General features: G+C 56.2%; 1 protein-coding gene across 1 annotated transcript in view; it reads right to left on the bottom strand.

The window, feature by feature from the left end:
* Nucleotides 1–6,516: 6,516 nt before the first annotated feature.
* copz1 (COPI coat complex subunit zeta 1) overlaps nt 6,517–23,143 on the bottom strand; it is a 31,551-nt gene continuing 14,924 nt past the window's right edge. The window contains exons 6-9 of the mRNA XM_059956203.1: nt 12,102–12,179; nt 10,507–10,558; nt 7,387–7,425; nt 6,517–7,008 (exon numbers count right to left, since the gene is read on the bottom strand). Of these exons, the coding sequence (XP_059812186.1) occupies nt 6,961–7,008; nt 7,387–7,425; nt 10,507–10,558; nt 12,102–12,179 (217 nt within the window). The 3' untranslated portion in view covers nt 6,517–6,960. The remainder of the gene's footprint in view (nt 7,009–7,386; nt 7,426–10,506; nt 10,559–12,101; nt 12,180–23,143) is intronic.

The following is a 23,143-nucleotide window of genomic DNA, read 5'->3' as shown; positions in this document are numbered from 1 at the left end:
TCCCTGGGTCAGACCCGCACCAGGAGCACTGTGCACAGTTCCCGTCTCCCTATCCCTGGCTCAGACCCACATCGGGAGCACCGTGCAGAGTTTTAGGTCTCCCTGTCCCTGGGTCAGACCAACACAGGGAGCACCATGTACAGTTCCCATCTCCCTATCCCTGGCTCAGACCCACACCGGGAGCACCGTGCACAGATTTTGGTCTCCCTATTCCAGGGTCAGACCCACACCGGGAGAAGTGTGCACAATTCCCAACTCCCTTTCTTTGGGTCAACCCACAGAGGGAGCACCGTGCACGGTTTTTGGTCGCCTGGTCCCTGGGTCAGACCCACACCGGGAGCACCATGTACAGTTCCCATCTCCCTATCCCTAGGTCAGAACCACACCAGGAGTACTGTGCACAGTTCCCGTCACCCTATCCCTGGCTCAGACCCACACCGAGAGCACTGGGCACAGTTTTTGGTCTCCCTATTCCTGGGTCAGACCCACACCGGGAGCACCGTACACAGTTCCCGTCTCCCTGTCCCCGGGTCAGACCCTCGCCGGGAGCACTATGCACAGTTTTTGGTCTCCCTGTCCCTGGGTCAGACCCACAACGGGAGCACTGTGCACAGTTCCCGTCTCCCTACCCCTGGCTCAGAACCACACCGGGAGCACCGTGCACAGTTTTTGGTCTCCCTGTCCCTGGGTCAGACCCACACCGGGAGCACTATGCACAGTTTTTGGACTCCCTGTCCCTGGGTCAGACCCACAACGGGAGCACTGTGCACAGTTCCCGTCTCCCTACCCCTGGCTTAGAACCACACCGGGAGCACCGTGCACAGTTTTTGGTCTCCATGTCCCTGGGTCAGACCAACACAGGGAGCACCGTGTACAGTTCCCAACTCCCTATCCCTAGGTCAGACCCACACCAGGAGCACTATGCACAGTTCCCGTCTCCCTATCCCTGGCTCAGACCGCATCGGGAGCACCGTGCAGAGTTTTTGGTCTCCCTGTCCCTGGGTTAGACCCACACAGGGAGCACCATGTACAGTTCCCATCTCCCTATCCCTAGGTCAGAACCACACCAGGAGCACTGTGCACAGTTCCTGTCACCCTATCCCTGGGTCAGACCCCCAAGGGGAGGACCACGCAGACGTTCTGGTCTCCCTATCTCTGGTTCAGACCCACACCAGGAGCACCGTACACAGTTCCCGTCTCCCTGTCCCTGGCTCAGACCCACACCGGGAGCACCGTGCACAGTTTTTGGTCGCCTGGTCCCTGGGTCAGACCAACACAGGGAGCACCGTGTACAGTTCCCATCTCCCTATCCCTAGGTCAGACCCGCACCAGGAGCACTGTGCACAGTTCCCGTCTCCCTATCCCTGGCTCAGACCCACATCGGGAGCACCGTGCAGAGTTTTAGGTCTCCCTGTCCCTGGGTCAGACCAACACAGGGAGCACCATGTACAGTTCCCATCTCCCTATCCCTGGCTCAGACCCACACCGGGAGCACCGTGCACAGATTTTGGTCTCCCTATTCCAGGGTGAGACCCACACCGGGAGCACTGTGCACAGTTCCCGTCTCCCTATTCCTGGGTCAGACCCACACCGGGAGAAGTGTGCACAATTCCCAACTCCCTTTCTTTGGGTCAACCCACAGAGGGAGCACCGTGCACGGTTTTTGGTCGCCTGGTCCCTGGGTCAGACCCACACCGGGAGCACCATGTACAGTTCCCATCTCCCTATCCCTAGGTCAGAACCACACCAGGAGTACTGTGCACAGTTCCCGTCACCCTATCCCTGGCTCAGACCCACACCGAGAGCACTGGGCACAGTTTTTGGTCTCCCTATTCCTGGGTCAGACCCACACCGGGAGCATCGTACACAGTTCCCGTCTCCCTGTCCCCGGGTCAGACCCTCGCCGGGAGCACTATGCACAGTTTTTGGTCTCCCTGTCCCTGGGTCAGCCCCACAACGGGAGCACTGTGCACAGTTCCCGTCTCCCTACCCCTGGCTCAGAACCACACCGGGAGCACCGTGCACAGTTTTTGGTCTCCCTGTCCCTGGGTCAGACCCACACCGGGAGCACTATGCACAGTTTTTGGACTCCCTGTCCCTGGGTCAGACCCACACCGGGAGCACTATGCACAGTTTTTGGACTCCCTGTCCCTGGGTCAGACCCACAACGGGAGCACTGTGCACAGTTCCCGTCTCCCTACCCCTGGCTTAGAACCACACCGGGAGCACCTTGCACAGTTTTTGCTCTCCCTGTCCCTGGGTCAGACCAACACAGGGAGCACCGTGTACAGTTCCCAACTCCCTATCCCTAGGTCAGACCCACACCAGGAGCACTATGCACAGTTCCCGTCTCCCTATCCCTGGCTCAGACCACATCGGGAGCACCGTGCAGAGTTTTTGGTCTCCCTGTCCCTGGGTTAGACCCACACAGGGAGCACCATGTACAGTTCCTATCTCCCTATCCCTAGGTCAGAACCACACCAGGAGCACTGTGCACAGTTCCTGTCACCCTATCCCTGGGTCAGACCCCCAAGGGGAGGACCACGCAGACGTTCTGGTCTCCCTATCTCTGGTTCAGACCCACACCAGGAGCACCGTACACAGTTCCCGTCTCCCTGTCCCTGGCTCAGACCCACACCGGGAGCACCGTGCACAGTTTTTGGTCGCCTGGTCCCTGGGTCAGACCAACACAGGGAGCACCGTATACAGTTCCCATCTCCCTATCCCTAGGTCAGACCCGCACCAGGAGCACTGTGCACAGTTCCCGTCTCCCTATCCCTGGCTCAGACCCACATCGGGAGCACCGTGCAGAGTTTTAGGTCTCCCTGTCCCTGGGTCAGACCCACAACGGGAGCACTGTGCACAGTTCCCGTCTCCCTGTCCCTGGCTCAGACCCACACCGGGAGCACCGTACACAGTTTTTGGTCTCCATGTCCCTGGGTCAGACCAACACAGGGAGCACCGTGTACAGTTCCCATCTCCCTATCCCTAGGTCAGACCCGCACCAGGAGCACTGTGCACAGTTCCCGTCACCCTATCCCTGGCTCAGACCCACACCGGGAGCACTGGGCACAGTTTTTGGTCTCCCTATTCCTGGGTCAGACCCACACAGGGAGCACAGTACACAGTTCCCGTCTCCCTGTCCCTGGGTTAGACCCACACCAGGAGCACTGTGCACAGTTCCTGTCTCCCTATCCCTGACTCAGACCCACACCGGGAGCACCGTGCACAGTTCATATCTTCCTATCCCTGGCTCTGACCCACACCGGGAGCACCGTGCACAGTATTTGGTCTCCCTGTCCCTGGGTCAGACCCTCACCGGGAGCACTGTGCACAGTTCCCGTCTCCTTGTCCCTGGGTCAGACCCACAGGGGGAGCACTGTGCACAGTTCCCATTTCCCTGTCCCTGGCTCAGACCCACTCCGGGAGCACCGTGCACAGTTCATATCTTCCTATCCCTGGCTCTGACCCACACCGGGAGCACCGTGCACAGTATTTGGTCTCCCTATTCCAGGGTGAGACCCACACCGGGAGCACTGTGCACAGTTCCCGTCTCCCTACCCCTGGCTCAGAACCACACCGGGAGAACCGTGCACAGTTTTTGGTCTCCCTGTCCCTAGCTCAGACCCACACCGGGAGCACCATGAACAATTCCCATCTCCGTATCCCTGAATCACACCCACACCAGGAGCACTGTGCACAGTTCCCGTCTCCCTGTCCCTGGGTCAGACCCACACCGGGAGCACCGTGCACAGTTCCTGTCTCCCTATCCCTGGCTCAGACCCACACCGGGAGCACCGTGCACAGTATTTGGTCTCCCTGTCCATGGGTTAGACCCACACCGGGAGCATTGTGCGCAGTTCCCATCTCCCTATCCCTGGCTCAGACCCACACCGGGAGCACCGTGAACAGTTTTTGGTCTCGCTGGCCCTCGCGCAGACCCACACCGGGAGCACCGTGCACAGTTTTTGGTCTCCTTGTCCCTGGGTCAGTCCCACACCTGAAGCACTGTGCACAGTTCCTGTATCCCTATCCCTGTGTCAGACCCACTCCAGGAGCACCGTGTACAGTTCATATCTTCCTATCCCTTGGTTAGTCCCACACAGAGAGCACCATGCACAGTTCCCATCTCCTTTTCCCTGGGTCAGACCCAAACAGGGAGCACCGTGCACAGTTCCCTATCCCTGAGTCAGACCCACACCGGGAACGCCGTGCACAGTTCCTGGACTCCCTGACCCTGGGTGAGACCCACACCGGAAGGACCATGCAAAGTTCCCGTCTCCCTATCCCTTGGTTAGTCCCACACCGGGAGGACCGTGCACAGTACTGGTCTCCCTGTCCCTGGGTCAGACCAACACTGAAAGCACCATGCACAGTTCCCGTCTCCCCGTCCCTGGGTCAGACCCACACCAGGAGCACCGTGCACAGTTCCCGTCTCCCCGTCCCTGGGTCAGACCCACACAGGGAGCACCGTGCACAGTTCCCGTCTCCCTGTCCCTGGGTCAGACCCACACCAGGAGCACCGTGCACAGTGTCCGTCTCCCCGTCCCTGGGTCAGACCCACACCGGGAGCACCGTGCACAGTTCCTGTCTCCCTATCCCTGGGTCAGACCCCCAAGGGGAGGACCACGCAGACGTTCTGGTCTCCCTATCCCTGGTTCAGACCCACACCAGGAGCACCGTACACAGTTCCCGTCTCCCTGTCCCTGGGTCAGACCCACACCGGGAGCACTATGCACAGTTTTTGGACTCCCTGTCCCTGGGTCAGACCCACAACGGGAGCACTGTGCACAGTTCCCGTCTCCCTACCCCTGGCTCAGACCCACACCGGGAGCACCGTGCACAGTTTTTGGTCTCCATGTCCCTGGGTCAGACCAACACAGGGAGCACCGTGTACAGTTCCCATCTCCCTATCCCTAGGTCAGACCCACACCAGGAGCACTGTGCACAGTTCCCGTCTCCCTATCCCTGGCTCAGACCCACATCGGGAGCACCGTGCAGAGTTTTTGGTCTCCCTGTCCCTGGGTTAGACCCACACAGGGAGCACCATGTACAGTTCCCATCTCCCTATCCCTAGGTCAGAACCACACCAGGAGCACTGTGCACAGTTCCCGTCACCCTATCCCTGGCTCAGACCCACACCGGGAACACCGGGCACAGTTTTTGGTCTCCCTATTCCTGGGTCAGACCCACACCGGGAGCACTGTGCACAATTCCCAACTCCCTTTCTTTGGGTCAACCCACAGAGGGAGCAGCGTGCACACTTCCCATCTCCCTGTCCCTGGCTCAGACCCACACCGGGAGCACCGTGCACAGTTTTTGGTCCCCTGGTCCCTGGGTTAGACCCACACAGGGAGCACCATGTACAGTTCCCATCTCCCTATCCCTAGGTCAGAACCACACCAGGAGCACTGTGCACAGTTCCCGTCACCCTATCCCTGGCTCAGATCCACACCGGGAGCACCGGGCACAGTTTTTGGTCTCCCTATTCCTGGGTCAGACCCACACCGGGAGCACTGTGCACAGTTCCCAACTCCCTTTCTTTGGGTCAACCCACAGAGGGAGCACCGTGCACAGTTCCCATCTCGCTGTCCCTGGCTCAGACCCACACCGGGAGCACCGTGCACAGTTTTTGGTCCCCTGGTCCCTGGGTCAGACCCACACAGGGAGCACAGTACACAGTTCCCGTCTCCCTGTCCCTGGGTCAGACCCACAGGGGGAGCACTGTGCACAGTTCCTGTCTCCCTTCCCTGGGTCAGACCCACACCAGGAGCACCGTACACAGTTCCTGTCTCCCTTCCCTGGGTCAGACCCACACCGGGAGCACTGTGCACAGTTCCCGTCTCCCTATCCCTTACTCAGACCCACACTGGGAGCACCGTGCACAGTTTTTGGTCTCCGTGTCCCTGGGTCAGACCCACACAGGGAGCACCGTGCACAGTTCCCGTCACCCTGTCCCTGGGTCAGACCCACACCGGGAGCACTGTGCACAGTTTTTGGTCTCCGTGTCCCTGGGTCAGACCCACACAGGGAGCATCATGCACAGTTCCCATCTACCTATCCCTGAGTCAGACCCACACAGAGAGCATCATGCACAGTTCCCGTCTCCCTTTCCCTGGGTCAGTCCCACACCCGGAACACTGTGCATAGTTCCTGTCTCCCTGTCCTTGGGTCAGACCCACACCGGGAGGACCGTGCACAGTTCCCGTCTCCCTATCCCTGGGTCAGACCCACAGCAGGAGCACTGTGCACATTTCCCGTCTCCCTATCCCTGGCTCAGACCCACACCGGGAACACTGTGCACAGTTCCCATCTCCCTATCCCTGGGTCAGACCCACAGCAGGACCACTGTTCACAGTTCCCATCTCTCTATCCCTGGGTCAGACACACACCGGGAGCACTGTGCACAGTTCCTATCTCCCTATCCCTGGGTCAGACCCACACTGGGAACAGACAGTAGTATCTGTGAGATTGAAACTTGTGTCCAAATCTTGAATCAGCCGTGCAGACAAGAGATCAGTTTAACAGGAGTTTATTGAAGACCACAGTTAAGTGGGGATCCACTGGAGAGAGCACTGATTGGGCATCAGGGGTCGGTGCAAGAAATGGGATGTATTCAGATAGAGGGGTATGAAGTGGTTTGAGAGAGTAACCGGCTCAGTCAAGGTTCTTCAGGGCTAACTGAAGAGGAGACAGTTTGAGTGGAGGGTGAGAGTGGGTTCACTCCCCCTCTTTTCCTCCTGAACTCTGTCACTGTCACCCTATGTCCCATCCTTGCTCTGCAACCCACAATTCAGTGCACTTGTGAATGAAAGTACGTCCCTGGGGAATGGTGGGGCTTACACCTCCTCTATGTGGAGATTCTGTGTGGGGGTGGGGGGGGAATAGATTTACAGTCCAGTATCAGTGCTGGGACCCCGGGAATGTCAGCAGAGAGAAGGAATGTGTCCGGTATTGTGTCTATCGCAGTAAAGACCACTTGATCTGCTCCTTGGCCGACTGAAGGACCTGTGGTGGGGGGGAAAGAGGGGGAGAGATTAGTTGGCTCATGCTGGGGAGTGGCAGGAGGGTAGACGGCAAGGGAATGTCAGGCAGGCGTCTGGGTCACGGGAGTGGTGGCCCGGTGGGTTGATGGTCGGGAGCGGGTGGGGGGCAGGGGCTCAAGGAGGCTCAGGAGAGTCAATGGGGTCAAGGTGGGGTCTGGCAGGTTAGGGGAGGAGTCTTTAGAGGGCTGAAGCAGGGAGAGAGGGTGGACAGTGCATGGAATCGAGGGGCACGTGTGGGATTGTTGCTAGGAGTTTATTATCCCTACCACCACCCCATCAGCAAACGTCCCACCCCAACAACCCTGTGGAGAAGTGGGACACAGTGGCCGGTGAGGCTTACCTGTGCAACAGTCTGTTCTGTCAAGGGTACATCATCAGCCTGTGAAGAGAGAGAGAGAGTGTGTGAGAGAGACAGAATCCTATTCTGGGGACTTAACAGCAAGAGTCACAGTGTAAAAACAGGCCCTTTGGTCCACTGGTCTATACCAACCCAAATTCACATCTCAGCCAGTCCCATTTGCTCACATCCCTCTAAACCAAGGGTTCCCGACCTTTTTTATACCATGTACCCCTACTATTAAACAAGGGGTCTGTGGATTTCAGGTTTGGAAATCCCTGCTCTAAAAATTCCCCATCCACGTACCTAAGCAAATAACTATTACATGATAATGTACCTGTCGCAACAAATCTTCTGGCAGCTGGCCCTCAGGTTTCTATTAAATCTCTTCCCCTCTCACCTTAAGCTTGTGCCCTCTTGTTCCTGAATTTCCAACCCTGGGGAAAATGAATATGCCTCTCGTGATTTTGTATACTTTCATAAGGTCACACTCCAAGGAATAAAGAACTGACCAACCTCTCTCTGTTACTCAGTTGCTTGAGTTCCAGCAACATCCTCGTATATCTCCTCTGCACTCTTTCCAGCTTATTACATATTTTCTACAATAGGGTGAGCAAAATTGTAGACAGTACTCTCAGTGTAACCAACATCTTGTTCAATTGTAGCATAACATCATCTCAACTCTTGTACTCAGTGCACTGACTGATGAAGGCCACGTGCCAAACACCTCCTTCACCACCCTGTCTACTTTCAGCGAAACATGCATTTGTACTCCATGGTCCTGTGTTGTCTACAGTAGACAGAGTATTACCCTGACACTGAGACATGCACAGCAAGAGGCCAAAAAGCCAAAATAAGTCTGCTTTTGCAAAACACTATTCCCTCCTCACTAACCCTCCCACACAACTCCTTCCTCGCCATCATATTTTCTTTCTGCATGCCTTCCAGTCTAATTGTATCTTTCCAATAGCAGGATCTAAAGCGTACAGAGTACTCCAAGTGCAGCCTCACAAATGTCTTGTACAACCTTTGATCCTCATCAATTTTTATCAGTGTACTGCAGAAACTATCCTATCTGAATGCATCATGGCAACTGCTCTGCCCGTGACCGGTAGAAACCGGGGAGAGTTGTGGACAGAGCTCAGCACATCATGGAAACCCCCCCTCCCCCATGGACTCTGTCCACACTTCTCACTGCCTCAGTGAAGCAGACAGAATAATCAAAGACCCCACCCACCCCAGACATTCTCTCTTCTCCCATCAGGCAGAAGATACAAAAGCTTAAAAGCACGTTCCACCAGGCTCAGGGACAGCTCCTATCCCGCTGGTATCAGACTATTAGATGGTCCCTAGTATGATGAGGTGGACTCTTGACCTCACAATCTATCCTGTCATTACCTTTGCACCCCATTGTTTACCTGCACTCTCTCAGTAACTGTGACACTTTATTCTGCATTCTGTTATTGCTTTACCTTGTTCTACCTCAACGCACTGTGTAATGATCTGATCTGAATGAACAGAGCGTAAGACAAGCTTTCATTCTATCTCAGTACAAGTGACAATAATAAACCAATTCCAATTTGCTCTACGGCGCTCCCTCCTCGCCACCCCTCCCCACACTGCACTGTCCTGTTTGTCTCTACCACATTGCTCCCTCCTCACTGCCCCTCCCACATCAAGTCATCAATGTAAGTAAAACTGAAGACCTGTTCATTGACTTCAGAAAGGGGAAGGAGGGCAAACAAGTGCCAGTGTCCTTCAGGGGATCAGCAGTGGAGAAAGTGAGCAACTTTAAATTCCTGGGTGTTAACATTTCAGATAACTCCTCCCAGGCCAAGCACACAGACACAGTCACAGTGTCTTTACTTTCATAGGAGATTAAGGAGTTTCAGCTTGTCACCAGACACCCTAACAAACTTCTACAGATGTACTGTTGAAGGTATCCTGAATGGCTGTGTCACGGGCTAATAAGACAATTCAAATGCTTCAGAAGCTGTAGAGAGTCGTGGACTCTGCCCAATACATCACAGACACATCCCTCCCCACCATGGGTAGTGTCTACAGGAGGTGCTGCCTCAAGAAGGCAACGTCCATCATCAGAGATCCCCACCATCCGGGCCATCCCATCTTTTCACAGCTCCCATCGGGCAGGAGGTACAGAAGCCTGAAGTCCCACACCACCAGGTCCAGGAACAGCTACTTCCCTTCAACCATTCGGTTCCTGAACCAACCGGCACAACCCTGATCACCACCTCAGTACAGCAACACCGTGACCAGTTATGATAACATTGCATTGAAACAGACTTTTTGTGTCCTATTTGTGTTCTTTCTTGTAAGAGGGGCTGGGCAGGAACGCAAGAATCTGCAGAGAGCAGTGGACTCTGCGTCACATCACTCCCCACCATCATTAGTATCTCCAGGAGGCATTACCTCAAAAAGGCAACGTCCATCATCAGAGATCCCCACCATCCGGGCCGTCCCATCTTCTCACAGCTCCCATCGGGCAGGAGGTACAGAAGCTACACCAAGTTCAGGAACAGCTAACATTCGGTTCTTGAGCCAACTGGTGCAATGCTCATCACCACCTCTTGGCACTAAAGTGAATTTTGTTTTTGTTCCAAACATGTTCTTTCTTGTAAAAATTGTGTGTGTTTTTCCTGTGAATGCTCTGTCTCTGATGTTCTGTGCCTGTGATGCTGTTGCAAGCAAGGTTTTCATTGCACCCACGCACCTTTGTGTGTGACAATAAACTCCACTTTGACCCTCAGCAAATCAAGCAGCATTGATGGAGACAAATAAACAGTTGACTCTTCAGGCCACGACGCTTCATCACAACCCGAAATATCAACTGTTCATTTATCTCCACTAATGCTACCTGCTGACCTGCTGAGTTCCTCCAGCTTTTTGTGTGTTTCCTCAAGATTTAATAAAATAACATCAAATTTCTAGCACCTGCAGAGTCTCTTGTGACTTTTCAGATTCACTGAAATTGGCAGTGCTGCCCAGCAGATGGAGCCAATGAGCTGGGCTAAGGAGTCAAGGAAAGCCTGGCAAGGGCTGAGCTGGCAAGTCTCTGAGTGCAGAAAGGGGGAGTTGGGGGACAGGAAAGGAAAGTAATCTTACCCTTAGTGCCACTCTCTGCACCACCTGCTGTGAATCACTCTCGAGGATCACACTGCAACACGAGAGAATGTTCAGTCAGCTGGGTATAACCAGGGAAGAAAAACAAATCGAGACAGGGAGAGGTGCAGGAGCTGGAGGTTCACACAGAACAGGGAGGAGGGGTCAGGAGGGAGGAGTGTGGGGGAGGGAAGGAATCACAGGAACAGGGAGAGATGTAGGGGAGAGAGGGGGACTCATGGGTGGAGAGGGAGAGCAAGAGCGGGGGAGCAAATGGAACAGAGAGGGTATGGGGGCAAGTGAGGGGAGAGGTGGGACAGAGAGATGGGGTGGGGGAGGGGGAAGGGGGGGGGAGAGAGTCTTTGGACTATGGGAGGAAACCCACGTGATCATGGGGAGAACGTACAAATTCCTGACAGGCAGCAGCTGTAATCTCCTGTACTGTAAACCTCTACACTACCATGACACCCCATGGCCAGCATGACTTTGCGTGGGCAAAACTGTATCTTACCAACTTGACTGAGTTTTTTGACGAGGTGACAAGAGAGATTGATGAGGGTAGGGCACTGGATGTTGCCTACATGGATTTTAGTAAGGCGTTTGACAAAGTCTCTCATGGGAGGCTAATCCAGATTACGATGCATGGGATCTGCTGTCTGGATTCTGAACTGGTTTGCACATAGAGTACAGAGGGTAGTGGTCGATGGGACTTAGTTGAGTTGGAGGTCTGCAATTAGTGGTGTTCTGCAGGGATCTGCACTGGGACTCTGCTATTTGTGACCTGGATGAAAATGTGGATGGTGGGTTAGTAAGTTTGCAGATGATACCAAGATTGGTGGAGTTGTGGGTAGTGTAGAAGGCTGGCAAAGAATACAACGGGATATAGATCAGTAACAGACATAGGTGAGAAATGGCAGATGGAGTTTAACCCACATGAAGGTGAGGTGTTGCACCTCGGTAGGGCAAATGGAAGAAGACAGGACACCGTTAAGGGCAAAATCCTTAACAGTGTTGGTGAGCAGAGGGATCTTAGAGTCCAAGTTCATAGCTCCTTGAAAGTGGCTACATAGGTGGTAGGGTGGTTAAAAAGGCTTATGTAATGCCTGCTTTTATTGGTCAAAGCATTGAGTTCAAAAGTTAAGAGGTTACATTCCAACATCATAGAACTTTGGTTAGGCCACATCTGGAGCACTGCATTCAGTGCTGGTTGCCCCATTACAGGAAGGGTGTGGGGGCTTTGGAGAGAGAGCAGAGGAGATTCACCAGGATGCTGTCTGGATTAGAGAGTGTGAGCTACTAGGAGAGGTTGGACAAACTTGGGTTGTTTTCTCTGGAGCAACGGAGACTGAGGTTTATTAGATTACAAAAGGAACAGATGAAGTAGATAGACAGTATCTTTCTCCCCAGGATATTGAAGTATTGAATACTTTTTTTCCACACACACAGTCGTGGGTGCCTGGAATGTGCTGCCCGAGGGAGGGAGAGGGGTGTGAGGAGTTGGGAGAGAAACTGTTCCTTCCAATGAGGAAAGAGTCTGTAGGGGTATGAACAGCGCTTTCCCTGGTGAATGGGCTGAGGGGGAATATCTTGGGGCATACCCTCCATCCACAATCTCATCGATGGCCAGGAATACACCGTCCATGTTGTCCAAGAGAGCCCGCTTCTCCACATTCTTCCTAAAGAACGAACAAAAATCAGAAAGGTTGGGAGGGGTTAAGGGTGTGTCTCTACCTTCTCTCTACCATGCATCCCCCTCCCGTCTCACCCTTACCATTTGTTCTCCTAACCTCCCACCTGCCCCAGTCCCCACCTCCTCTTCCTCTCCACTTTCCCCAGAGCCCTCTATGACTCAATACTCATCAACCCTCCTCTTTTGGACAGTGACCTCCCCCTCACCTCTTCAGGAATTTCACAAGTTCCCACACATCTCAGTTTTAAATGACCATGCCTCCTCTCTAGCCTATCAATGCACCACAGAAAACATCCTATCCAAATGCAAACTGCTGTGCCCGTAACCGCAGAAAACTGCACAGTTCAGAACGTCACAGCAACCAGCCTCCCCTCCATGGACTCTGTCTACTCTTCTCACTGTCTCAGTAAAGCAGCCAGCAAAATCAAAGACCCCTCCCACCCCAGACATTCTCTCTTCTCCTCCCTCCCATCAGACAACAGCCTGAAGTACGTCGAACTTGGCTCAAGAATAGCTTCTACACTGCAGTTATAAGACAATTAATCCCCTAGTACAATAAGATGGACTCTTGGCCTCACAATCTACCTCGCTGTGGCCCTCACACCTTATTGTCTACCTGCACTGCACTTTCTCTGTGACTGTGACACTTTATTCTGCATTCTGTTATTGTTTTACCTTGTTCTATCTCAATACACTGTGTAATGATCTGATCTGTATAGATGGCATGCAGTACAAAGGCTTTCCCTGTACTCAGTAAAAGAAAGGCTTTAAAAATAAGCAGGGAAATTATAGACCGGTGAGCGTAACATCAATACTGGGTAAACTATAAGAAGGCACTCTAAGAAACAGGTATTTAAGTAGTTGGATAGACAGGACCTTATTAGGGAAATTAAACATAGCTTTGTATGTAGTATGTCACGGCTAACCAATTTTAGAGATTTTCAAAGTTACTGGGGAAATTGATGCAGGAAAGGCAGTGGACGCTGCCTGCATGGACTTTAGCAATGCTTTGACGAACTCCAGCACGGGAGACTTGTCCAGAAGGTTCAGTTGTTTGGCATTCAGGATACTGGCTTAGTGAGTGTAATCAGAGAGTGGTAGTAGATGGTTGCCTCGCTGACTGGAGATCTGTGTCTAGTGATGTGCTGCAGGGATCAGTGCTGGGTCCGTTATTTGTCATCTCCATCATCGAGCTGGATGATAATGTGGTTAACGGGATCAGCAAATTTGCGGATGACACCAAGATTGGGGGTGCAGTGGACAGCGAGGAAGACCATCAAAGCTTGCAGAGGGATCTGGACCAGCTTGAAAAATAGGCTGAAAAATGGCAGATTTAATGCAGAAGTGTGAGGTGTTGCACTTTAGGAGGACAAACCAGGGTAGGTCTTATACGGTGTGCAGTAGACCAGAGGGATCTGGGAATACAGATCTATAATCCCTTGAAAATGGTGTCACATGGAGATAGGGTCATAAAGAGCTTTTAGCACATTGGCCTTCATACATTAAAGTATTGAGTATAGGAGCTGGGATGTTATGTTGGAGCTGTAAAAGACATTGGTGAGGCTGTGTTTCAATTATTGTGTGCGGTTCTGGTAATCTACCTATAGGAAAGATATCAATAACATTGAAAGAGTGCAGAGAAAATTATACAAGGTGTTGCCAGGACTTGAGGACCTGAGTCATCAAGAAAGGTTGAATAGGTTGGGACTTTATTCCCTAGAGCTCTTGAGAATGAGGGGATAGATGGACACAAAATTATGAGATATCGTTTGCTTGTTATGTGCAAGTCGTACAATGTAGGCGACCATTGTATTTCTACGACCATGATCGTTCTTGGCAAAATTTCTACAGAAGTGGTTTGCCATTGCCTTCTTCTGGGCGGTGTCCTGACAAGACGGGTAACCCCAGCCATTATCAGTACTCTGCCTGTTGTCAGTGGTCGCATAACCAGGACTTGCGATATGCACCAGCTGTTCATATGACCATCCACCACCTTTCCATAGCTTCACGTGACCCTGATCATGAGGCTAAGCAGGTGCTACACCTTGGAACGGGTGACCTACAGAACCGCAGACAGAAGGAGCGCCTTACACCTTCTTTGATGGAGATGAATCGCCACCCCACCATCTTCATGAGAGGTATAGATAGGGTAAGTGCAGGCAGGCTTTTTTCACTGAAGTTAACTGAGATTAGAACTAGAGGTCATAGTTTGATGATGAAAGGTGAAATATTTGAGGGGAACCTGGGTGGGAACTTGTGGTGCGAATGTGGAACAGGCTATCAGAGGAAGTGGTTGATGTGGGTTCAATTGCAACACTTAAGAGAAGTTTGTGTAACTCCATGGATGGAAGGACTTTTAGCCCAGGTGCAGATCAATGAGGCTAGGCAGAATAACAGTTTAGATGGACTAAATTGGTTGAAGATCCTTTTTTTATGCTGTAGTGCTCTATGACTCTGACTATGTAACAATAATATTACGGGCAGTGTCAGAGGGAAGAGTAACATTGATCTTAGAGTAGGTTGAGAGGTCAGCACAACATCATGGGCTGAAGGGTCTGTACCCTTCCTACTGCTGAAAGCATATCTCCCATCCAGTCCCCTGTGGGGCTGACATGTTTCAATATATTCATTTCTTCCAAATTCCACACTTCTAAAGTTTCTTCTAACTTCCACAAGATAAAGAATCAAATGGTTTTGCCTCTCCTCATCGGACAACACTCTCATACAGAAATTATCACAGCAAATCTCCCGTAGACACTCTAAACACGATTGGGTCCTTTTCTTAGGTCGAGGAACCAGAAAAGTGCGATGTGTTCCAGGTGTGGCCTTAATGGCGCCTGTGCAACTAGAACACAGCTTTTCCAGTCTCAGACTCCAATCCCTTCGCAACATGGCAGTGTTGGAGAACAGAGAGACTTTGAGGACATGGATCCTTGAAAGTGGTAGACATGCTGGTGGGAAATGACAAGGGTAAGTGGGGTTGCTGAAAACAGGGAGGGATCAGAGAGATGGGAAGGTGTGTTGAGGAGGAGGATGGTCACAAAGATGGAGGGGTGTAGGGGAGGGAGGGGAGTACAGAGATGGGGAGGGGTGGATGGGACGAAGGGGGTCACAGAGATAGGGAGGGGTGTAGGGGAGGGAGGGGGTCAAAGAGATGGGGAGGGGTGTAGGGGAGGGAGGGGGTCACAGAGATTGGGAGGGGTGGATGGGATGAAGGGGGTCACAGAGATAGGGAGGGGTGTAGGGGAGGGAGGGGGTCAAAGAGATGGGGAGGGGTGTAGGGGAGGGAGGGGGTCACAGAGATTGGGAGGGGTGGATGGGATGAAGGGGGTCACAGAGATAGGGAGGGGTGTAGGGGAGGGAGGGGGTCAAAGAGATGGGCAGGGGTGTAGGGGAGGGAGGGGGTCACAGAGATCGGGAGGGGTGGATGGGACGAAGGGGGTCACAGAGATCGGGAGGGGTGAAGGGGAGGGAGGGTGTCAAGAGATGGGGAGGGGTGTAGGGGAGGGAGGGTGTCACAGAGATGGAGGGGTGTAGGGGAGGGAGGGGAGTACAGAGATGGGGAGAGGTGGATGGGACGAAGGGGGTCACAGAGATAGGGAGGGGTGTAGGGGAGGGAGGGTGTCACAGAGATGGAGGGGTGTAGGGGAGGGAGGGGAGTACAGAGATGGGGAGAGGTGGATGGGACGAAGGGGGTCACAGAGATAGGGAGGGGTGTAGGGGAGGGAGGGGGTCAAAGAGATATGGAGGGGTGTAGGGGAGGGAGGGGGTCACAGAGATTGGGAGGGGTGGATGGGACGAAGGGGGTCACAGAGATAGGGAGGGGTGTAGGGGAGGGAGGGGGTCAAAGAGATCGGGAGAGGTGTAGGGGAGGGAGGGGGTCACAGAGATTGGGAGGGGTGAAGGGGAGGGAGGGTGTCAAGAGATGGGGAGGGGTGTAGGGGAGGGAGGGTGTCACAGAGATGGAGGGGTGTAGGGGAGGGAGGGGAGTACAGAGATGGGGAGGGGTGGATGGGACGAAGGGGGTCACAGAGATAGGGAGGGGTGTGGGGAGGGAGGGGGTCAAAGAGATGGGGAGGGGTGTAGGGGAGGGAGGGGGTCACAGAGATTGGGAGGGGTGGATGGGACGAAGGGGGTCACAGAGATAGGGAGGGGTGTAGGGGAGGGAGGGGGTCAAAGAGATGGGGTGTAGGGGAGGGAGGGGGTCAAAGAGATGGGGAGGGGTGTAGGGGAGGGAGGGGGTCACAGAGATCGGGAGGGGTGGATGGGACGAAGGGGGTCACAGAGATCGGGAGGGGTGAAGGGGAGGGAGGGTGTCAAGAGATGGGGAGGGGTGTAGGGGAGGAAGGAGGTCACAGAGATGGGGAAGGGTGCAGGGGGGAATGAGGTCACAGAGATGGGGAGGGAGAGGGTCACGGAGATGGGGAGGTGGGGTCACAGAAATGGGGAGGGGTCTAGGGGAGGAAGGAGGTCAGAGATGGGGAGGGGTGTAGGGGAGGGAAGGGGGTCACAGAGATGGGGAGGGAGGGGGTCAGAGAGATGAGGAAGGGAGTAGGAGAGGGAAGGGTGTAGGGGAGGGGGGGGTCACAGAAATGGGGAGGGGTCTAGGGGAGGAAGGTGGTCAGAGATGGGGAGGGATGTAGGGGAGGAAGGGGGTCACAGAGATGGGGGGTGTGTGGAGGAAGGTGGTCACAGAGATGGGGAGGGATGTAGGGGAGGAAGGGGGTCACAGAGATGGGGAGGGGTGTAGGGGAGGGAGGGGGGGTCACAGAGATGGGGAAGGGTGTAGGTGAGGGAGGGTGTCACAGAGATGGGGAGGGATGTAGGGGAGCAAGGGGGTCACAGAGATGGGGAAGGGTGTAGGGGAGGAATGAGGTCACAGAGATGGGGAGGGAGAGGGTCACAGAGATGGGGAGGGGTGCAGAGGAGGGAAGGGAGTAGGAGAGGGAAGGGTGTAGGGGAGGGGGGGGTCACAGAAATGGGGAGGGGTCTAGGGGAGGAAGGTGGTCAGAGATGGGGAGGGATGTAGGGGAGGAAGGGGGTCACAGAGATGGGGAGGGGTGTAGGGGAGGGAGGGTGTCACAGAGATGGGGAGGGGTGTAGGGGAGGGAGGGGGTCACAGAGATGGGGAGGGGTGTAGGGGAGGGAGAGGGTCACAGAGATGGGGAGGGGTGTAGGGGAGGAAGGGGGTCACAGAGATGGGGAGGGGTGTAGGGGAGGAAGGGGGTCAAAGAGATGGGGAAGGGTGTAGGAGAGGGAAGGGTGTAGGGGAGGGAGGGGGTCAAGAGATGGGGAGGGGTGTAGGTGAGGGAGGGTGTCACAGAGATGGGGAGGGGTGTAGGGGAGGAAGGGGGTCACAGAGATGGGGAGGGGTGTAGGGGAGGGAGGGTGTCACAGAGATGGGGAGGGGTGTAGGGGAGGGAGGGGGTCACAGAGATGGGGAGGGGTGTAGGGGAGGAAGGGGGTCACAGAGATGGGGAGGGGTGTAGGGGAGGGAGGGTGTCACAGAGATGGGGAGGGGTGTAGGGGAGGGAGGGGGTCACAGAGATGGGGAGGGGTGTAGGGGAGGGAGAGGGTCACAGAGATGGGGAGGGGTGTAGGGGAGGAAGGGGGTCAAAGAGATGGGGAAGGGTGTAGGAGAGGGAAGGGTGTAGGGGAGGGAGGGGGTCAAGAGATGGGGAGGGGTGTAGGTGAGGGAGGGTGTCACAGAGATGGGGAGGGATGTAGGGGAGCAAGGGGGTCACAGAGATGGGGAGGGATGTAGGGGAGGAATGAGGTCACAGAGATGGGGAGGGAGAGGGTCACGGAGATGGGGAGGGGGGGGGTCACAGAAATGGGGAGGGGTGTAGGGGAGGAAGGAGGTCACAGAGATGGGGAGGGGTGTAGGGGAGGGAGGGGGTCACAGAAATGGGGAGGGGTGTAGGGGAGGAAGGAGGTCAGAGATGGGGAAGGGTGTAGGGGGGAAAGAGGTCACAGAGATGGGGAGGGAGAGGGTCACGGAGATGGGGAGGGGGGGGTCACAGAAATGGGGAGGGGTCTAGGGGAGGAAGGTCAGAGATGGGGAGGGGTGTAGGGGAGGGAAGGGGGTCACAGAGATGGGGAGGGAGGGGGTCACAGAGATGAGTAAGGGAGTAGGAGAGGGAAGGGTGTAGGGGAGGGGGGGTCACAGAAATAGGGAGGGGTCTAGGGGAGGAAGGAGGTCAGAGATGGGGAGGGATGTAGGGGAGGAAGGGGGTCACAGAGATGGGGGGTGTGTGGAGGAAGGTGGTCACAGAGATGGGGAGGGGTGTAGGGGAGGAAGGGGGTCACAGAGATGAGGAAGGGAGTAGGAGAGGGAAGGGTGTAGGGGAGGGGGGGGTCACAGAAATAGGGAGGGGTCTAGGGGAGGAAGGAGGTCAGAGATGGGGAGGGATGTAGGGGAGGAAAGGGGTCACAGAGATGGGGGGTGTGTGGAGGAAGGTGGTCACAGAGATGTGGAGGGATGTAGGGGAGCAAGAGGGTCACAGAGATGGGGAAGGGTGTAGGGGAGGAATGAGGTCACAGAGATGGGGAGGGAGGGGGTCACAGAAATGGGGAGGGGTGTAGGGGAGGAAGGAGGTCACAGAGATGGGGAGGGGTGTAGGGGAGGGAGGGTGTCACATAGATGGGGAGGGATGTAGGGGAGGAAGGAGGTCACAGAGATGGGGAAGGGTGTAGGGGGGAAAGAGGTCACAGAGATGGGGAGGGAGAGGGTCACGGAGATGGGGAGGGGGGGTCACAGAAATGGGGAGGGGTCTAGGGGAGGAAGGAGGTCAGAGATGGGGAGGGGTGTAGGGGAGGGAAGGGGGTCACAGAGATGGGGAGGTAGGGGGTCACAGAGATGAGTAAGGGAGTAGGAGAGGGAAGGGTGTAGGGGAGGGGGGGTCACAGAAATAGGGAGGGGTCTAGGGGAGGAAGGAGGTCAGAGATGGGGAGGGATGTAGGGGAGGAAGGGGGTCACAGAGATGGGGGGTGTGTGGAGGAAGGTGGTCACAGAGATGGGGAGGGGTGTAGGGGAGGAAGGGGGTCACAGAGATGGGGAGGGGTGTAGGGGAGGGAGGGTGTCACAGAGATGGGGAGGGGTGTAGGGGAGGGAGGGGGGTCACAGAGATGGGGAGGGGTGTAGGGGAGGGAGAGTGTCACAGAGATGGGGAGGGGTGTAGGGGAGGAAGGGGGTCAAAGAGATGGGGAAGGGTGTAGGAGAGGGAAGGGTGTAGGGGAGGGAGGGGGTCAAGAGATGGGGAGGGGTGCAGAGGAGGGAAGGGAGTAGGAGAGGGAAGGGTGTAGGGGAGGGGGGGGTCACAGAAATGGGGAGGGGTCTAGGGGAGGAAGGTGGTCAGAGATGGGGAGGGATGTAGGGGAGGAAGGGGGTCACAGAGATGGGGAGGGGTGTAGGGGAGGGAGGGTGTCACAGAGATGGGGAGGGGTGTAGGGGAGGGAGGGGGGTCACAGAGATGGGGAGGGGTGTAGGGGAGGGAGAGGGTCACAGAGATGGGGAGGGGTGTAGGGGAGGAAGGGGGTCAAAGAGATGGGGAAGGGTGTAGGAGAGGGAAGGGTGTAGGGGAGGGAGGGGGTCAAGAGATGGGGAGGGGTGTAGGTGAGGGAGGGTGTCACAGAGATGGGGAGGGATGTAGGGGAGCAAGGGGGTCACAGAGATGGGGAAGGGTGTAGGGGAGGAATGATGTCACAGAGATGGGGAGGGAGGGGGTCACAGAAATGGGGAGGGGTGTAGGGGAGGAAGGAGGTCAGAGATGGGGAAGGGTGTAGGGGGGAAAGAGGTCACAGAGATGGGGAGGGAGAGGGTCACGGAGATGGGGAGGGGGGGGTCACAGAAATGGGGAGGGGTCTAGGGGAGGAAGGAGGTCAGAGATGGGGAGGGGTGTAGGGGAGGGAAGGGGGTCACAGAGATGGGGAGGGAGGGGGTCACAGAGATGAGTAAGGGAGTAGGAGAGGGAAGGGTGTAGGGTAGGGGGGGTCACAGAAATAGGGAGGGGTCTAGGGGAGGAAGGAGGTCAGAGATGGGGAGGGATGTAGGGGAGGAAGGGGGTCACAGAGATGGGGGGTGTGTGGAGGAATGTGGTCACAGAGATGGGGAGGGGTGTAGGGGAGGAAGGGGGTCACAGAGATGAGGAAGGGAGTAGGAGAGGGAAGGGTGTAGGGGAGGGGGGGGTCACAGAAATAGGGAGGGGTCTAGGGGAGGAAGGAGGTCAGAGATGGGGAGGGATGTAGGGGAGGAAGGGGGTCACAGAGATGGGGGGTGTGTGGAGGAAGGTGGTCACAGAGATGTGGAGGGATGTAGGGGAGCAAGGGGGTCACAGAGATGGGGAAGGGTGTAGGGGAGGAATGAGGTCACAGAGATGGGGAGGGAGGGGGTCACAGAAATGGGGAGGGGTGTAGGGGAGGGAGGGTGTCACATAGATGGGGAGGGATGTAGGGGAGGAAGGAGGTCACAGAGATGGGGAAGGGTGTAGGGGGGAATGAGGTCACAGAGATGGGGAGGGAGAGGGTCACGGAGATGGGGAGGGGGGTCACAGAAATGGGGAGGGGTCTAGGGGAGGAAGGAGGTCAGAGATGGGGAGGGGTGTAGGGGAGGGAAGGGGGTCACAGAGATGGGGAGGGAGGGGGTCACAGAGATGAGGAAGGGAGTAGGAGAGGGAAGGGTGTAGGGGAGGGGGGGGTCACAGAAATGGGGAGGGGTCTAGGGGAGGAAGGTGGTCAGAGATGGGGTGGGATGTAGGGGAGGAAGGGGGTCACAGAGATGGGGGGTGTGTGGAGGAAGGTGGTCACAGAGATGGGGAGGGGTGTAGGGGAGGAAGGGGGTCACAGAGATGGGGAGGGGTGTAGGGGAGGGAGGGGGGGTCACAGAGATGGGGAAGGGTGTAGGTGAGGGAGAGGGTCACAGAGATGGGGAGGGGTGTAGGGGAGGAAGGGGGTCACAGAGATGGGGAGGGAGAGGGTCACAGAGATGGGGAGGGTGCAGAGGAGGGAAGGGTGTAGGGGAGGGAGGGGGTCAAGAGATGGGGAGGGGTGTAGGGGAGGGAGGGTGTCACAGAGATGGGGAGGGGTGTAGGGGAGGGAGGGGGGTCACAGAGATGGGAGGGGTGTAGGGGAGGGAGAGGGTCACAGAGATGGGGAGGGGTGTAGGGGAGGAAGGGGGTCAAAGAGATGGGGAAGGGTGTAGGAGAGGGAAGGGTGTAGGGGAGGGAGGGGGTCAAGAGATGGGGAGGGGTGTAGGTGAGGGAGGGTGTCACAGAGATGGGGAGGGATGTAGGGGAGCAAGGGGGTCACAGAGATGGGGAAGGGTGTAGGGGAGGAATGAGGTCACAGAGATGGGGAGGGAGGGGGTCACAGAAATGGGGAGGGGTGTAGGGGAGGAAGGAGGTCACAGAGATGGGGAGGGGTGTAGGGGAGGGAGGGTGTCACAGAGATGGAGGGGTGTAGGGGAGGAAGGGGGTCACAGAGATGGGGAGGGGTGTAGGGGAGACAAGGGGTGTAAGGGAGGGTGGGGGTCAAGAGATGGGGAGAGGTGTAGGGGAGGGAGGGTGTTACAGAGATGGGGAGGGGTGTAGGGGAGGGAGGGAGTCACAGAGATGGGGTGGGGTGTAGGGGTGGTAGGGGGTCACAGAGATGGGGAGGAAGGGGGTCACAGAGATGGGGAGGGGTGTAGGGGAGGGAGGGGGTCGGAGATAGGGAGGGGTGTAGGGAAGGAGTCAGAGAGATGGGGAGGGAAGGGGTCACAGAGATGGGGAGTGGTGTAGGGGAGGGAGGGGGGTCACAGAGATGGGGAGGGGTGTAGGGGAGGGAGGTGGGTCACAGAGATGTGGAGGGGTGTAGTGGAGGGAGAGGGTCACAGAGATGGGGAGGGGTGTAGGGGAGGGAAGGGTGTAGGGGAGGGAGGGGGTCAAGAGATGGGGAGGGGTGTAGGGGAGGGAGGGTGTCACAGAGATGGGGAGGGGTGTAGGGGAGGGAGGGGGGGGTCAGAGATGGGGAAGGGTGTAGGTGAGGGAGAGGGTCACAGAGATGGGGAGGGAGAGGGTCACAGAGATGGGGAGGGGTGCAGAGGAGGGAAGGGTGTAGGGGAGGGAGGGTGTCACAGAGATGGGGAGGGGTGTAGGGGAGGGAGGGGGGTCACAGAGATGGGGAGGGGTGTAGGGGAGGGAGAGGGTCACAGAGATGGGGAGGGGTGTAGGGGAGGAAGGGGGTCAAAGAGATGGGGAAGGGTGTAGGAGAGGGAAGGGTGTAGGGGAGGGAGGGGGTCAAGAGATGGGGAGGGGTGTAGGTGAGGGAGGGTGTCACAGAGATGGGGAGGGATGTAGGGGAGCAAGGGGGTCACAGAGATGGGGAAGGGTGTAGGGGAGGAATGAGGTCACAGAGATGGGGAGGGAGGGGGTCACAGAAATGGGGAGGGGTGTAGGGGAGGAAGGGTGTCACATAGATGGGGAGGGATGTAGGGGAGGAAGGAGGTCACAGAGATGGGGAGGGGTGTAGGGGAGGGAGGGTGTCACATAGATGGGGAGGGATGTAGGGGAGGAAGGAGGTCACAGAGATGGGGAAGGGTGTAGGGGGGAATGAGGTCACAGAGATGGGGAGGGAGAGGGTCACGGAGATGGGGAGGGGGGGTCACAGAAATGGGGAGGGGTCTAGGGGAGGAAGGAGGTCAGAGATGGGGAGGGGTGTAGGGGAGGGAAGGGGGTCACAGAGATGGGGAGGGAGGGGGTCACACAGATGAGGAAGGGAGTAGGAGAGGGAAGGGTGTAGGGGAGGGGGGGGTCACAGAAATGGGGAGGGGTCTAGGGGAGGAAGGAGGTCAGAGATGGGGAGGGATGTAGGGGAGGAAGGGGGTCACAGAGATGGGGGGTGTGTGGAGGAAGGTGGTCACAGAGATGGGGAGGGGTGCAGGGGAGGAAGGGGGTCACAGAGATGGGGAGGGGT

Source organism: Hypanus sabinus, chromosome X1, assembly GCF_030144855.1.
Source record: "Hypanus sabinus isolate sHypSab1 chromosome X1, sHypSab1.hap1, whole genome shotgun sequence".
In the NCBI taxonomy this organism is placed as follows: domain Eukaryota; kingdom Metazoa; phylum Chordata; class Chondrichthyes; order Myliobatiformes; family Dasyatidae; genus Hypanus; species Hypanus sabinus.
This window is presented reverse-complemented; position numbering and strand designations above follow the sequence as displayed.